This window comes from Cygnus atratus, chromosome Z (assembly GCF_013377495.2).
Source record: "Cygnus atratus isolate AKBS03 ecotype Queensland, Australia chromosome Z, CAtr_DNAZoo_HiC_assembly, whole genome shotgun sequence".
NCBI classification, from domain to species: domain Eukaryota; kingdom Metazoa; phylum Chordata; class Aves; order Anseriformes; family Anatidae; genus Cygnus; species Cygnus atratus.
The window spans coordinates 35,644,269-35,659,665 of NC_066396.1; the positions used below are offsets into that span (position 1 = coordinate 35,644,269).

Sequence of the window (15,397 nt, forward strand, 5' to 3'; positions counted from 1 at the left end):
ACTCTGACTGACAGAATCCCCTCTCTGAGCTCTGCTGCAGCCGCAGAAGAGAAGCTGCATCTGCTCCCTGCATTTCCTGCATAGTGCAGCACAACAGCAGGCTTGGTGATGCCACACAGCATCTCCACCCTTCATGTTTGTACTTACCTCTCGACATGTTTCACCCAGTCCTAGCCCACCCAGTTCCTTCTTTCTTCTTATTGCTCGTTTGTGTACATCCCAGGAGTGCAAAAAGGCAGTCTGCCTTTTTGGTCAAGGACATTCCCTCTGGAATGTCCAGTGCCTGCTGCTATGCCCCTCCTGCCCCGACAGCCAGGCGGTGCTTGGGCCACGCTGCTGGTGTGCAGTGAGTGTGAGAGCATGTGCAGGGGGGACGTGAATTTCAGGAAAGGGCATTCAGCTTAGTAGTGCTCATGTGAAAAACGTAGTGCTCATGTGAAAAACTTAGGTCAATTTTCAGCAGTGTCTAAATATGCTGTTATTAAACTGAAGGTGGTGGGTGGCTTTGGGCTTTTGGTTGCTCTGTATGTAGTGAATAAACTCTCATTGCTGCCGATAGGGTAAGGAGATATACAAACGGTTTGGACTGGCTCTCTGATGTGCTGTACAGACTCTGCAGCCTTTTATATCTTGTGGCAATAGGAACACTAGAAATAAATGTGCTTCACTACCAGCAACAGCTTATAGACATGCTTTCCCTTGCAAACTACCCCTAACTTCAAGTCTTTGTTAGATAACAGTTAATTCACTGACGGAGTCTAGCAAATGAACTTTCAAATGTAGAAAGATCAACTTCACAATTGTGTAGTTTGTGCAGCTGTTAAAATGATGAATCATGTTTAAGCCATGTTTTGTTCTTTCGGTCTGCAGCAGCTTCTCAATGTTCCTAGCATTCCCACATTTCCAGATGTTAAGGACTACCGTGACTTTCACCCAGCAAAAGGCCTGCAGACTGGCATACATTCTGAAGAGTTATAAAATACGGCTTAAATGGTATTTAATTGCTATAAATTTCTCCTGCTGTTATTTTGCTTTGTTAGGCCTGAGTATGCCCTATTTATTTCTACTGAAACTTAATTAATTTTCCTGTACCAAGAGAGAAAATTATGTCACTCCAAAGGTTTAATACTGTGTAAAATGGGTGGTTGATTTGCCCGACAGAGTCACATGCAGCAGACTATACTTTACTGATGAACAGCACGTGATTGCATCACTGCTTGTGTAATGCTGGTCAGGCATTTGGGCTCCACAGCCTGTAAGACCTGAGTGGTGGGCAGAATGTCCTTGCGCTCTCCATGTGTTATGCCTGCATGTGAAACACTCAACTTTTCAAAGCTGAAGTTTGATGCAAAAGTTATTTGCCATGAGGGGTGAAGGTGAGCTCTGCTTCTCAGCTGGCGGATTAAACCACAGCTATAGGAAGCTTCCTCACACAGCTCTGTGCTGAAATGGACCAGATGAGCTCAGGCAGCCTGGTGACAAGAAACCAAGGGATGGCTTAAGTCACCTGTTGCCTGTGCCCAGAGCAGGTTTGCTAGGTGGTGAGGTAAGGGTATGGCAGCTGAAGCAGTGAAAAGGAAGAGATCATCGCTTCTGCTGAAGTCAGAAGCTATGGGCATGCATGTGGTAATGTATGCAGATAAGATAGATCATGATCAATAAGCACACTGTACCTGAGTTCCAGATAGGATGCTAACTGGATGGATACGTAGTCTGTGTTCTCTTTGCCTTTTTTTCACTCTGTGTGCTGTTATACACCTCTGTATATGGTTTTAATATCCACAACTCCTCTTACAAAGGGCAGCAACAAAACTTAAAGCTGCAATTCTAGGTTCTACCTACTCAGGAGTTTTATAAGAAGCATCTTCCCCCTTAAAAATTCATAAAAATTGTTTTGGAGACATGAAAAAAAGATATGGAAGATTGAATAAATATGTAATTTTGTGGTTCACACTCTCCATCTAAAATAAAAAAAAATAACATTATTTATGGTAATAGAGCACAATGGGTCAGGAGCTGACAACTGATAGCATTCCAGGTGGTACTGCTCCCATCTGCCAGCAACAAGCCTCCAAAACTGGTAGTATTCTTGCATTGTTTTTTGCCTTTCCCTCAGAGTTGCCTTACCACCATCCAGCTGAGTGAGCTGCTTACCTTGGAAAAACACTCAGTCTGCTACCAAACTTTTTTGCACTCTGGGAAATAGAGCACAGATGTGACCTTTCTCTGTGACAGTACAGTGTAGGGCAGAGCTCCCAGTGCTGCAATGTGGGGAGCTCTTAAGGATTGTGGGTCTGAATCCATACTCCTTTGCACAGGTGTGAAAAGCTTGTGAACATGTTATTTATTGCCTGCAGGTCTACTACAGGGACTGGATCATGGTACTGTTGTCATCAGAAGCAGAAATACCATATGGGAGTAGATTCTCTGTCCCTCCTCCTTACTGCAAAAACAAACAACAACAAAAAAGTAGAGATTGGCACATCTTCTAGGTGATACAGGCACCTTTTTTATAACAATTTTTTCTCTGCTGCTAGTGCTGGTGGCCTGCTGGGAACAGAGAGGTAGTGTTGAAAAAGCACACAGTGTTCTGGTTGTCCTCAGATCCCTGGCAGCTTTTGCCAGCTTCTCTCTGCCAACTCCTGAGCCCACTCTAAACAGCAAGGTGCTGGCATCCTGGCTGAACGCAAACTTTGCAGAGAACAGAACTCCTCAAGTGTGCATTTGGCAAACGTGTGCAATTTTGGTAATAAGTGTAAACATATGAAATAGATTCCCTTGCTCACTGGGGATGCACTGCAGTGTCTCAAGTTACCGGCACACCTCTGTCACTAGACTGTGTAATACCCATTTAATTTTGTGTCTTCCCTGTGGTACTGCCTACAGTCACCTCTTGGGGTGGGTGCTTCTGTGCAGGGACTTTCCGTGGGGGTAGCACCAAAACAGCAGCACTTCCTCAGCACTTCTGTCCCTGCTCTCACCCTTCCCTGTTTCTCTCACCAGTGGCCAGTCTCCAGTGTAACGCAGTGGCATTGCAGCGGCGGCTCTGCAGTCACTGCCGTCAGTGCAGAAGCTTGCTTAGAGGCAGGTGTACTTTTATGTTGTGTGCTCGTGCTGAGCGTGGACTCCCTCTGCAATGCTGGCGTAGCAGGAGTTCTGCGGTGTGGTCCTTGCTAGCAGGCAGGGAGCAAAATGCTAGACCAGAATGGCAAAGTAATCACTGATCCAGACAACCTCTTTTCCCTTCAGCTTCAACTGAAAATGAAAAAAAAAGATCAAATTAGGGATTTATTCTAAGTGATGAGAGTAGAAACATGGGACAGGTTCACTATGGCTATTTCTTACACTGGATTCCTTGAGATGTCTTGAAATGTTCCAGTGAACCATTTTGCCTTTGCTCCAGATTATCACTGGAGTCACTGGAGAACCTGTCCCATGAAGATTTTTGCTCCTGACTTGACAAGCTTTGTCAGTGGGTTGTCTTTAGGATTGCCAAGTCCTGTTTCTTCTGTATGTCACATTGTTTTTAATTGTCACATTCTGTATGCCACATTATTATTAATTTTCCTGGACTCCTGAACTGTCTCCAAGACAAGTAAGGCTCTTAACAAGGCTGTGGGCCCTGCTACTAGCAACTGCAGGAACTAGCACGGCCAAGCTATCGTACGTGTATAAAGAGTACTTCAAGAAGATGCTGTGAGAGAGATGAAGGCAAGCCTTTTGTAGGCCAGTCTCAGCCTTCGCTTTTCTTCTTGACTTTCCCAAATTCAGTTCACTTACCAATCTTTGGATAGTGCTCTTCTTGTCATTCTGCATCCAACATCATCAGAGTCAAGGGAACTTTTAAGAAGGGACAGAAGTACTCAGTTGTGGTTGGTGTGCACTCGAGGTGGCACGGATCAGTGAAAAAAGACTTCCAGCAGGGAGAAAGTGATTGGAGTGCTATCAGGGGAGGTAGTATATTATTTCCTGATTAAATACATCTGTCAAGTGACAGAAAGGAACAGAAAAGATAATCTCAGAGTTGGCTGCAGATGCTTGCCTTAAGTGTATCACTAACATTTTTGTTAGATATGCTCGTGCTTACAAGCAGTAGCAGGTGCAAATTAATGCTCACAATTTTCCCATGTGGTAGGCAAGTGTATTTCTTCATTTTGCCAGGGAGAAAGCAAAGCTTCAATGGCATAATCAAAGTATCAGTGCAAACAGAAAAGAAACAGCGAAGTTCCCTGGAGATTCTTGGACGTCTGTTTTTTTCCTTTTGCCTTTCACACTGTTTTCATGACTCCTTACGGTTTCTGTTGTAGCAGCACAGTCACTGTGCTTCTCAGTTTTGCAAGGGGAGGATCCTGTGCTGACGAACCCCAGCTGGCATTCTGGACTGCTCTTCTTGCTGTCACAACAGAGGAATGAGAAATTTACTAATGGAAAGTAAACGAGCATTACAGTCCTTTTGAATCTTCCACATATATAAAGCTGGGATCCTATTTGTGTTTTACCACTGAAGTGGCTTGTCCTGCATCCTATTAACAATCCCTATTTTATACAATGTGTTTACAAATTAAAAGAAAAATAGAATAAAGTACGTAGAATATTAAGTGCAAGGGAAAGGGTGATAAGCTTTCCTGTCTTGTGAAATCTTCTCTGTTTAACAAAAATACGTTTTTTGCTCAGTTTTTCCAATAAAAGAGTGGAATACTTTGTAAGGTAAATCAGATTCTTCTGGTGAGCTGTGTCAGACCTGTTGAATTTTCTGAAGCTTTCCAAAGCTAACAGTTTTGGATCATTTACTTGTAAACTGGGAATTCCCATATCTAGATGGCTGTTTCTGAAAAACTTGAGCAAGATCACTTTACTTCAGTTGAAATCAGATGTAAATTTCATTTTCAGTACAGAATAAGGTTCTTTGAACCAACAGTGATATTTTCTACAGCCTCTTAAGATTTCGGAAGATGAGCTATCTCCGTGTTACAGGAGATAAGTGACCTTGAAAAGGTGTCTCTTTTATTTGCTATTCTAATGTCATTTGGAGAAGCAGAAGTCTCAAGTACAGCTAATTTACTTATACTTCTGAGGTGAGTTCTTTCTATTAGTCTATTTTCTAGTTTGTCTGAAATTACCGGAGAATCTCCTCTCTTGCTTACTGCTACTGCTGAGAGTATGATTTGCCACAGGATGTATGCCTCATTGGACCAGGGCCATGATCATGAATTGGAATTTCAGGTGTCACGCTTCCTGTGGTAACAAATTCTGGTACCTGAAGTGCCAAAATGTACAGGAATCAAACATGCAGAAAAATTAGCCTGCAAGTGTGAAGTGACAGAATGGGAAGCAATAGAATAATAAATAAAAAAATCTAGACTAGAGACTGTACTTTTTATAAATGTTCTTTTTCAAATGTTTTCTCCTTCTGAGAAGCCTGAAATGTTGGCAAACCGTCACCATGTGTACACAGACTTCTTCCCATTAAAATGTGTATTTTTCACTACTTTCTTTTGCAAGCCAGCTATGTCTTTCATCTGTTTGCAATGCTAACAAAGCATTACAGCATGTTAGAGCCTGTTTGAAAATCCTTAGCAAACCTGAATATACTTCTGTCCCTGTGCTCCCAGAACGTGAAACCTTATAAGGACAGGCAAAAGTCAAAGAGGCAAAAACTGCATGGAGGAATTACAGGGAACCTATGGAACAGGTACTAAGGAGTGAGACATCAACAGGATGACTTGTATTTAATAAGCATGAACTACAGAGGGTACTGTTGTTTTCCATCATGCATTTCTAACCTCCTTTCATTACTGTATTTCACCAAATTAGTAGAGCTGCAGACTCAGGTGACTACTCTTGTGGTTTGATGATGATTTTGCTTCATTTTCAAGTTTGGATAGTGGCATGTACTGCCATGCAAGATTTTCTTTTTTGAATTGATTTTTCTGTTTGAATTGCTCAGAAAGCACTCTAATCATGAAATCATAGAATCATAGAATATCCCGAGTTGGAAGGGACTCATAAGGATCATCAAGTCCAACTCCTGGCACCGCACAGGTCTGCGCAAAGTTTAGACCATGTGACTAAGTGCACAGTCCAATTGCTTCTTAAATTCAGACAGGCTTGGTGCAGTGACTACTTCCCTGGGGAGCCTGTTCCAGTGTGCGACCACCCTCTCGGTGAAGAACCTCTTCCTGATGTCCAGCCTGAACCTCCCCTGCCTCAGCTTAACACCGTTCCCGCAGGTCCTATCACTGGTGATAACGGAGAATGGGTCACCTGCCTCTCCACTCCCCCTCGAGAGGAAGTTGTAGACTGCGATGAGGTCTCCCCTCAGCCTGCTCTTCTCCAGGCTGAACAGGCCAAGTGACCTCAGCCGCTCCTCATACGTCTTCCCCTCTAGGCCCTTCACCATCTTCGTCGCCCTCCTCTGGACACTCTCCAACAGTTTAACGTCCTTTTTGTACTGTGGTGCCCAGAACTGCACACAGTACTCGAGGTGAGGCCGCACCAGCGCAGAGTAGAGCGGGACGATCACTTCCCTCAACTGACTAGCAATGCCGTGCTTGATGCACCCCAGGATACGGTTGGCCCTCCTGGCTGCCACGGCACAGTGCTGGCTCATATTCAACTTGCTGTCAACCACAACCCCCAGATCCCTCTCTGCGGGGCTGCTCTCCAGCGTCTCGTCGCCCAGTCTGTACGTATAGCCAGGGTTGCCCCGTCCCAGGTGCAAGACCCGGCACTTGCTCTTGTTAAACTTCATGTGGTTGGTGATTGCCTGGCTCTCCAATCTGTCCAGATGTCTCTACAAGGCCTTTCCACCCTCATCTGAGTCCACAACTCCTCCAAGTTTGGTGTCGTCAGCAAATTTGCTCAAAACACCTTCTAGTCCTACATCCAAATCATTTATAAAAACATTGAAGAGGACTGGCCCTAAAATGGAGCCTTGAGGGACCCCACTAGTGACAGTCTGCCAGCCTGATGTGGCTGCATTTACCACAACCCTTTGAGCCCTGCCCGTCAGCCAATTGCTCACCCATCATGAGATGTTTTTGTTTAGCTGTATGCTGGACATTTTGTCCAGTAGGATCCTATGGGAAACCGTGTCAAAAGCTTTGCTGAAGTCCAAAAAGTTCACATCAGCTGGTTTCCCTTGATTGACTAAATGGGTGATCTTATCATAAAAGGAAATCAAATTTGTTAGGCAGGACCTACCCCTCAAGAACCTACGTTGGCTGGGACCAATGACTGCATTGTCCCCCAGGTGCACTTCAATAACTTCAAGGATCATCTTCTCCATAATTTTACCAGGCACTGACGTGAGACTGACTGGCCTAATAGGATGCAACATCATACTACTGAAGAACATAATTCTCATGGAATAGCAACCTAATGCACATTTGATTTAACATCTTGTGAGTAGTGAGAGATGACTGTCAGATTTGTATCATTACTAGTTAAAAGATGGCTTTATAGGATATTGTATAAGTAATTATCAGTGTATTCTAAAAAAAGGTAATGGGAATTTTCAGCATATTCATAGTGACTGCATAATAATTTTTTTTCCCTGTGCAACATAGTGCTTGTGACACAGCAATACAAAACAGGTAATTTGCATAGCTGTATGAAAACAGAATCAATGGTTCCATAGCCAAGACCTGTTTTCCTGTTTCACAACAACTCCATCTACCAAATCACACTGCTATCTGCTGTCACAATGGCTTATATTCCTTGTCCTGTCAGAATCTACGACAAAGCTACCTTTAAAAAATTATCTTCTGGAGAAGAAAAAAAAAATAGGCTTAATGTTGTCGTGACACCTTTGCTGTCTGTATTGAAACCATTCTGACCACTGGATGTAATGTTAATATTCTACCTGAGTGGAGATGGGATCTTTAAACAATTGGACTGTGCTTTGATGCACACAGCACTTGTTTTCAGTTATATAAGACCTGAAGATCATGACTATAAAACATCACATTTTTAGGTGTAGGAAAGTTCTGCATACCTTCGATGCATAAAAAACTTTTCATATTTTTCCCACACTTGGATAATGATTGTTTGTTGAACCTGTCTTTTTTCATTAAAATAAATTTATGTTTTTATGATAATCTTATTGTAAAGGCTATTTGGAGACAAGATGAAATAAGTAATAAAAATCAGAAAGAAAACTCATGATCAGAAAATAATTAAATAATATTGCCCTGATATCAGGTTAGGCCTTGTTTCTTCCATATGATGACTGGTTTAGGAGAAATGTGGTAGAGACAACTTCAAGGGTCTAATCTTCATTCCATTGTAAAATAAGAAACAAAATGTTGAAACCTTGACTTACATGACAGGGCAAAAGAGAATTTTGTTTTCTTGCTGTTTGTAGCTGGGGATTTTTCTGACTGCTTCTGAATCTTTGGCACAAGCAGATCTTCAGATGATGTAAGCTGTTCTATCTTCCTGACCTATGATAATCGAATCTGACAGTCTTAGAGAACAGTGGAAGTACCAGCCATAATTAAATGCCTTAACAATGCTTTAACAATTGATTAGGAGGATGAATATAAACAGGCTAAGGAATATCTCTAAATTTAATCAATACAGTGATGACATAGATGTGGTTTAAGTTGGAAATGTTTCAGTTTCCTTTCTCAGGCCCACAGCTCCCATAGGACCACCCTAGATTATGGCCTTGAAATGGGGTCTTAATATCCTCCTCTGAGAAGATTGACCCTTCTGCCCTAAGGGGAAAGAACTTCTGATTTTTTTTTTCCTTTAAATTTGAACCCTTAATTTGATTTCTTATCTCTGGCTGCTGAGTGCCTGTAGCCTTTCAAGAATAAGTAGCATTTAAGTTTTCAGATATGATGGTGGTTCAGTTGCTCTTTTCCTAAGGTCTGTCAGCACTTTTCCAAATTAGATTTTTGTCTGGATAATGGAGGTGAAGGTACTTTCTGAAGGTCTGTGATTTAACTAACCCTGAGAGAAGAGTCACACCACTCCAGAAGGAGTAAAGGCTTCATGTTTTGCCTCCCTCCTGTGACTCATCCCTGTTGTCTGTAACAGCGCTTGACCCAGAACTGTACAAATTAATTTGATGTGTAGAACATGGCTCTTTTGTTTGTCACCTTAAATGAGTGACTCTTAATACTGATTGTGAAACTAATATTGACAAAGTGACCAGAAATGTAAAGCATGCTGAGAATAAAGGAGTGAATTGCCTTTTTGACGTGACCTGACAGTGATCACTCCAGCTGACTACAGAGCTGCATGGTTAAGTGTCATGTATTCTCTCTCTAGAGTAATGATGAATATGAAGGGAAAGAGTAATTGCTAAGGTTTGTAGATGTGAGATGGGATCTTCAGGGGATCTTTGGGGATGATAAGACATGTCTGCAAAACCTCATCAGCTATGAAGAGATCCTAAGGTATTAGAAGTACAAAAAGAAAGGCTGTAACTAGAAGAGGCTGGAATAATTACCTTTGTTTACTTTGTATCCTTAGAGATGAACCTCATTTATTCAAAATCTGCTTTGAATATTTAAGTGCTAGCATCTTTGCTGTTGTTTTCAGGGACCTGAATTCTTTGTTGATAGATAGCTCCTGTGCAGCTTTTGCCATCTTAGCTGTAATAGGAGATCAATTTGCAGAAGATTCATTCATGGATTGATGAAGAAAACCTCTGGCCTTTATGGTTCCTTAGTTACCATTTTTCACAGAATCTGCAGATGAATAGTATCTTTTAGGACATTGAATCAACCTATTGTCCACAGTGGAATTATTCCTAACAGAGCAGAGTTTGAAATCTGTGACTTTTTGTGGTGCCTCACTGATCTCTTTAAGGCATAAATTCAGTAATACAGACCACACGAACTTATCTTCTATATTCAAATTAATGACAGGAAAGTGTCTGTGTGATCTGGACATCTATTTTGTGTAGGAAGAAATGGATAAGTCTCTCCTTTTTTTTTTTTTTTTTTTTTTTTTTAAGCTTTTAGTAGTGTTGATGTATCATTAATGCACGATTTTTGGTACTTATTTGCAAAGAGCTGTCAGAAAACAAACAGAACTGATAGCCATTTTCTATTCCAAACATAACAGTCTGCATGAATAAGTGCTTGGCTGTGCTGCACTTGCAGCTTTGTAGGAGTGAACTGTGGTGAATATTAAATCAATCAGATGCCTGAATTTTATTAATAGCAGGCATATGGCAGGCTGTGGGTTGTCCTTCTCTATATTGTGAAAGAAAGATATGGATGAGCTAACATGGGTTGAAACTAAGAGCAAAAAAAAAGTCCAATTTTTCTTTAATTTCTACTTGTTTAATGCAGGAGTCACTTTCCTGAAATCAGTATTTACACTTTGTTAAAACGGTCTAAAGAAGACTTCATCTACAACCTCTCTGGGCAACCTTTGCCGTTGCCTCACCACCCTCTGGGTGAAGAATTTCCTCATAAACTCTAACCTAAATCTTCCCTCTTTTGGTTTAAAACCATTCCCCCTTATCCTGTCATTATCTGACAGAAAAAAAGTTGCTATCTTCTATCCCATTAAGTACTGAATAGCTGCAATGAGGTCACCCCAGAGTGTTCTCTTTAGGCTGAACAACCCCAGCTCTCTGAGCCTTTCCTCGCAGGAGAGGTGCTCCAGCCCTCTGAGCATCTTTGTGTCCCTCCTCTGGACCCATTCCAACAGCCCCACACCCTTCTTATGCTGGGGGCCCCAGACCTGGACACAGCACTCCAACTGGGGCCTCACAAGGGCAGAGCAGAGGGCCACAGTCACCTCCCTCCACCTGCTGCCCACCCCTCTACTGATGCAGCCCAGGACGCAGTTGGCCTTCTGGGCTGCAGGTGCACTGCTGGCTCATGTCCAGCTTTTCGTCTACTAGAACACTGAAGTGCAGTAAGGCCTCCCCTGAGCTTTCTTTTCTCCAGGCTAAACAACCCCAGCTCCCTCAGCTGATTCTTTTAAAACTTGTTCTCTCAACCCTCCACCAGCTTCACTGCACTTCTTTGGACATGTTCCAGCACCTCCATGTTCTTGTAGTGAGGGGCCTAAAACTGAACACAGTATTCGAGATGAGTCCTCACCAGTGCCAAGTACAGAGTGACAATCACTTCCTAGTCCTGCTGGCCCCACTGTTTCTGATACAAGCCAGGATGCTGTTGGTAGCATCATGTTGTTTTCCAATTTGCTTGCCAAATGAGAATTTTGTTAAAAAAAAAAAAGAATATTTGCTAAAAACATGACACCAGCATTCACTTTTTTTTATTCCTAATTGGTCTGTCAGCTAGGTATTCTACATAGAATGATGGAATCAGAGAACAGCCCAGGTTGGAAGGAATCTCGAAAAATGATCAAGTGAGATCTTTTGTGAGAAAAAGGAGCCATGTCCACTTGCATCCTGAAAACCACCAGTGATGGGGATTCATTCTGCCAAGTCCCTGGGGAAGTTTTCCCAATGACTGATTGTTCTCACTGTAAAAAAAATATTTCTTATTTGAACACGAAACCTTTACAAGTGCAACCCATACCCATTGCCCTTCATCTCCTTGTGGCTTCTTGTTAAGAGCAAGCCTCTCTCCAGCTTTGCTGCAGTCCTCTTTGAGTACTGGAATACTGTGGTGAGGTCCCTCCGAGCCTTCTTCAGGGTAGAATTCATGTGATCCTCAAGCTATTGTATGGTGTGAATATGGATGTATATTTATATATGTATCCCTTTTATTTATAAACTTGATTTTTAATGTAGAAGGTCTGGTTGTGGCTTTAGTCAATATGTTCTGAGAGTTCAAGGGCATGGATGCCTGTTGCCTTCTGTGTGGCTGGAGTCATGGCTTGGGAGCTTCTTGCTCTGTGCTTATATGTGGTTATTATCCTTGGTGTTGAATTGATATGTACGGGACAATGCAGCAGGGCCGTTTTTCAGCTCTGATGAGAAAGTTTTTCGTGCCGTGATTCTTTTCCTAGTTCATTCTGTCAAGTCACTTCCTTTTTCACCAGCACACATGACCACGGATATTTGTCTGCTGAATACAGCTCTGTTGTTGATTAGTTGCTAGATAAGTTCAAGATACAGACCTCCATCCCACAGAGGAATAAGGGTGTGATAGTGCAAAGATGTGATAGTATGTATGTCTTCTGATAGCAGCAGAGGATTGGGTCTGTGAGACTTATGCAATAGTTTTTTTTTTGTTGTTTGTTTGTTTTCTGATTGCTTAACTTATGTTGAAGTGTGTTTGAAATTTTTTTTTTCAGAAAGAATGATACATCTGAATGTTGTACCAACTTACAGAAAAAAAAACACTTCCCCAGAAAAACACGGTGACCAAAACTGATGTTATTGCTGAATGTTTTTCTTTTTCTTTTTTTTTTTTTAAACTGCAGAAAGTGAGTGAAAAAGTAGGAGGTGCAGAAGGAACCAAGCTAGATGATGACTTCAAAGAAATGGAAAGGGTAAGTCTAAATGCAGATATGTACATCCACTATTACCATTATTTTTTCCTTTCTAGGACAGGATTTTCAAAGCTTTTGTCCCCATTTCAGTAATTTTGAAAGACTGGACTTTTATTTGTCAGGACTGAATTTTTGGATTCTTATCCCATTTTATCTTTTGACTGAGGAATACATAATGTCTGTTACTCTTTATACTGCCAATATTTCATTCAGAGATTGAGGCTGATGCCAGCTACAAATTACCTTCAGTTAAATTATTGTGGAAGATCCCTGTAAGCAGAAATAGTCTGTTTACAAGTATGGTCGTTTCAGTGGCAGAGGGTGCCTGTAATTCTCAGCTCCTTGGGCATCAGTCGAGAGGAGCAAGAGCTGTCTGAGGAAGGGGGCTGACATAAGCACTTGGTTATTCACTCACAGGTTCAGAGTTAGGAAGCCTCCAATGACAAAATGCTTCAGGAAAATGGGGGCTAATTTCTCCCAATGGACTTCTCAGTGAGGCTGGCAGTGGTAGCACCAAGTGTTTTCGTGGAAAGAAGAGCCCACGCTATGTGTAGTAGTACGAATATGTTAGCTGAAAGGTCAGTGGTGGCAGGTTTTTTTTTAACTTCAGCTTTTAAAGTTACCATCAAATGTTTTAACATTAGTTACTGCTAGGTGATTTGTAGGGTATGTATCTGATACCAGCCAAGAGAACCAGAAGCTATTTATTTGCACATTTTTGTAGGGAGATGGGGAAATAAAGGAGAAGATGGAAAATAAAGGAGAAGGGCATATCCTTTGCACTTCTTCACACAGTGGAGATATTACAGAAGTGATTTCTCACTCCTGATTTCTCACTTCCCCCAGCTTCCCTTTGAATGTGTCATAGGTTTAAGCACTGTCATCAAAACTGGAAATTGTTAAAGAAAATTCAGAAAACTGATGCTAGGTTTAGAGCTGGAAGTAGGACAGAGCAACAGCCACGGCTGGGTCCCACATATGCTTGTGGGTGGCATGGGTTGGCAGCCCAGAAGATGAGAGCACTGAGAGCTGAGAAGAGAACAGAGAAAGCTCATCGGCTGCCTCCCCACTCCCCACCAGGCCCTGTGTCGATTGCCAGCTTTTCTGTAGGCAGAGGATACGCTCCTTCTGCCTGTCCATGGCCTTCTGTTCCCTCGCCCCCACTCTCCTCTGCAACCTTCTAGCCATTTCTGGGCTCCCTACCAGGCAGTTCAGCTACTTGTTCACCCAGGGCAGGCAGACCTCTGCTGCTTCTTTGTGTAAAGCATAGAGCAAGGCCTGGCAGATGGCAATGGCCGTAGAAAACAGGAAAGAGGTCAGTCACAGCATGCTGCAAACAACTTATCTCAGGTGTTCTTTTTTAAAATAGGAACTTGCCATTATGGTAAAGAAGTTCACTCTGTGGGATACAAGCTACCTGCAGAGATAAACAATGTGTCTTCATAAATGCAGAGTACAGAACACATTACAGGGATCCCCAAATCTGCCAAAACAGCATTTTTTCCTTTGAGTTCTGATTCTAAGAGATAGAATAGTTGTATATTTCACTATAAGCAACTTAGGAAAATGATGCAGAACACTTCTTAAGAAAGCAAGAATTCCTACTACAGTAAAAGAGAGTAGTAATAGTTCTGAATTGTTGCTTTATTTTAAATTCCAGAATACAAAATACTTCTTCATGGAGTGATCCAGAGGAAATAAATGGCTGATGCCTTCAAGCTGATAATTTTCTTGAAATCAGATGGCAAGAAATACTTTGTCTTCCCTATCCAAATTTTACCAGAACTCACTATGAAAGATGTAGACAGTGCATTTTATCACTGGTGTTTGGTTTTGATTGGCATCTGCTTTTCTCTTGGTTTGCCAGCTACTAAGGGACCAAAGATTACTAATTCTTAAAACAGGTTTCAATGACCTTTCTATCAAAAAGTTATCCCTGTTGTGGACACTTCCTAGGGTGATGCAGAACATCAGTACATTGCAAAGAGTTGTATCAAATTCCCTGTACATCCTGAGGTACTCTGTACTAATGGCCTCACTTAAGAGTGATTCTGCTACAAGCAGAAATGATGGACTCATGTTTTGGTATTTTTTCAAGCATTATTACTGTGCTGGAACCAGAGCTGGATTTACTCAACAGCTGTACTCAGGGACACAAAATTAAAATGATAAGAACAGTTAAAAGAATTCGTAAGAACAAAAAGAAGAGTGAAACACATATTGTGCATATCTGACATCTCTTTTCATGTTTCTTTTTGTTTAACTTTCTGTCCTTTAGAAAGTGGATGTTACCAGCAGGGCAGTTATGGAAATAATGGCGAAGACAATAGAATATCTTCAGCCCAATCCAGGTAATATAATTTCACAATCTCACAGTACTTGGAGCACTTTTTGAAAATACTCTTTTCTCACTGGTGTGTTGCCTGACAGATCTCATCCTTACTGGTGCAGCTGAGATTAATGCGGAGTCAGTGAAGCTGTTGTGGTCACTTGTACACCATTAAATTCAATTACTTAAATATTTCCATAGTGATCTAGGAATGTAAGGGTTTTGAGTCAATGCCAGCTTCACTGATGACATCAATGGAGTTATGAAAGTGAAGAATTAATGTGAAAGTAAAATTAGTCTGTGTACCTACTATTAGTGTCTTAGAGTTTTATGGAAGTACAGAGAAAAAAACATTCATTCAGTGTCTCTTAATAGCTGGAAACAAATTCAAGCTAGTGTGAAACATTGTATTGCCAGTGTGGTAGAATGAAGGACCATTGCTGGTATAGCTTAATTGGTGACATTTGTATGTTAGATCACAGAGGAAAGGAGGATAATTCGATGATGCTGCCAGTGGATTGATAAAAGGAGGAAGAATATTTACAAGTACAAGAACTGTTAAAGAGAAAATAATGACTAAAATGGTTTCTATGTCAACAGATGGAATACTGTTTATGACTTGAGTCCACAGCT

The 15,397-nt window shown here is 41.6% G+C and overlaps 1 protein-coding gene across 2 annotated transcripts in view; it reads left to right on the plus strand.

Moving 5' to 3' along the window:
* SH3GL2 (SH3 domain containing GRB2 like 2, endophilin A1) overlaps nucleotides 1-15,397 on the plus strand; it is a 92,382-nt gene that overhangs the window by 63,128 nt on the left and 13,857 nt on the right. The window contains exons 1-3 of one of the 2 annotated variants that reach the window (XM_035558567.2): nucleotides 975-993; nucleotides 12,367-12,435; nucleotides 14,714-14,786. In XM_035558567.2, coding sequence (XP_035414460.1) covers nucleotides 991-993; nucleotides 12,367-12,435; nucleotides 14,714-14,786 — 145 coding nt within the window. In that variant the 5' untranslated portion in view covers nucleotides 975-990. Of the gene's footprint in view, nucleotides 1-974; nucleotides 994-12,366; nucleotides 12,436-14,713; nucleotides 14,787-15,397 lie in introns of those variants that run through there. The other variant, XM_035558565.2, reaches the window with a different exon arrangement.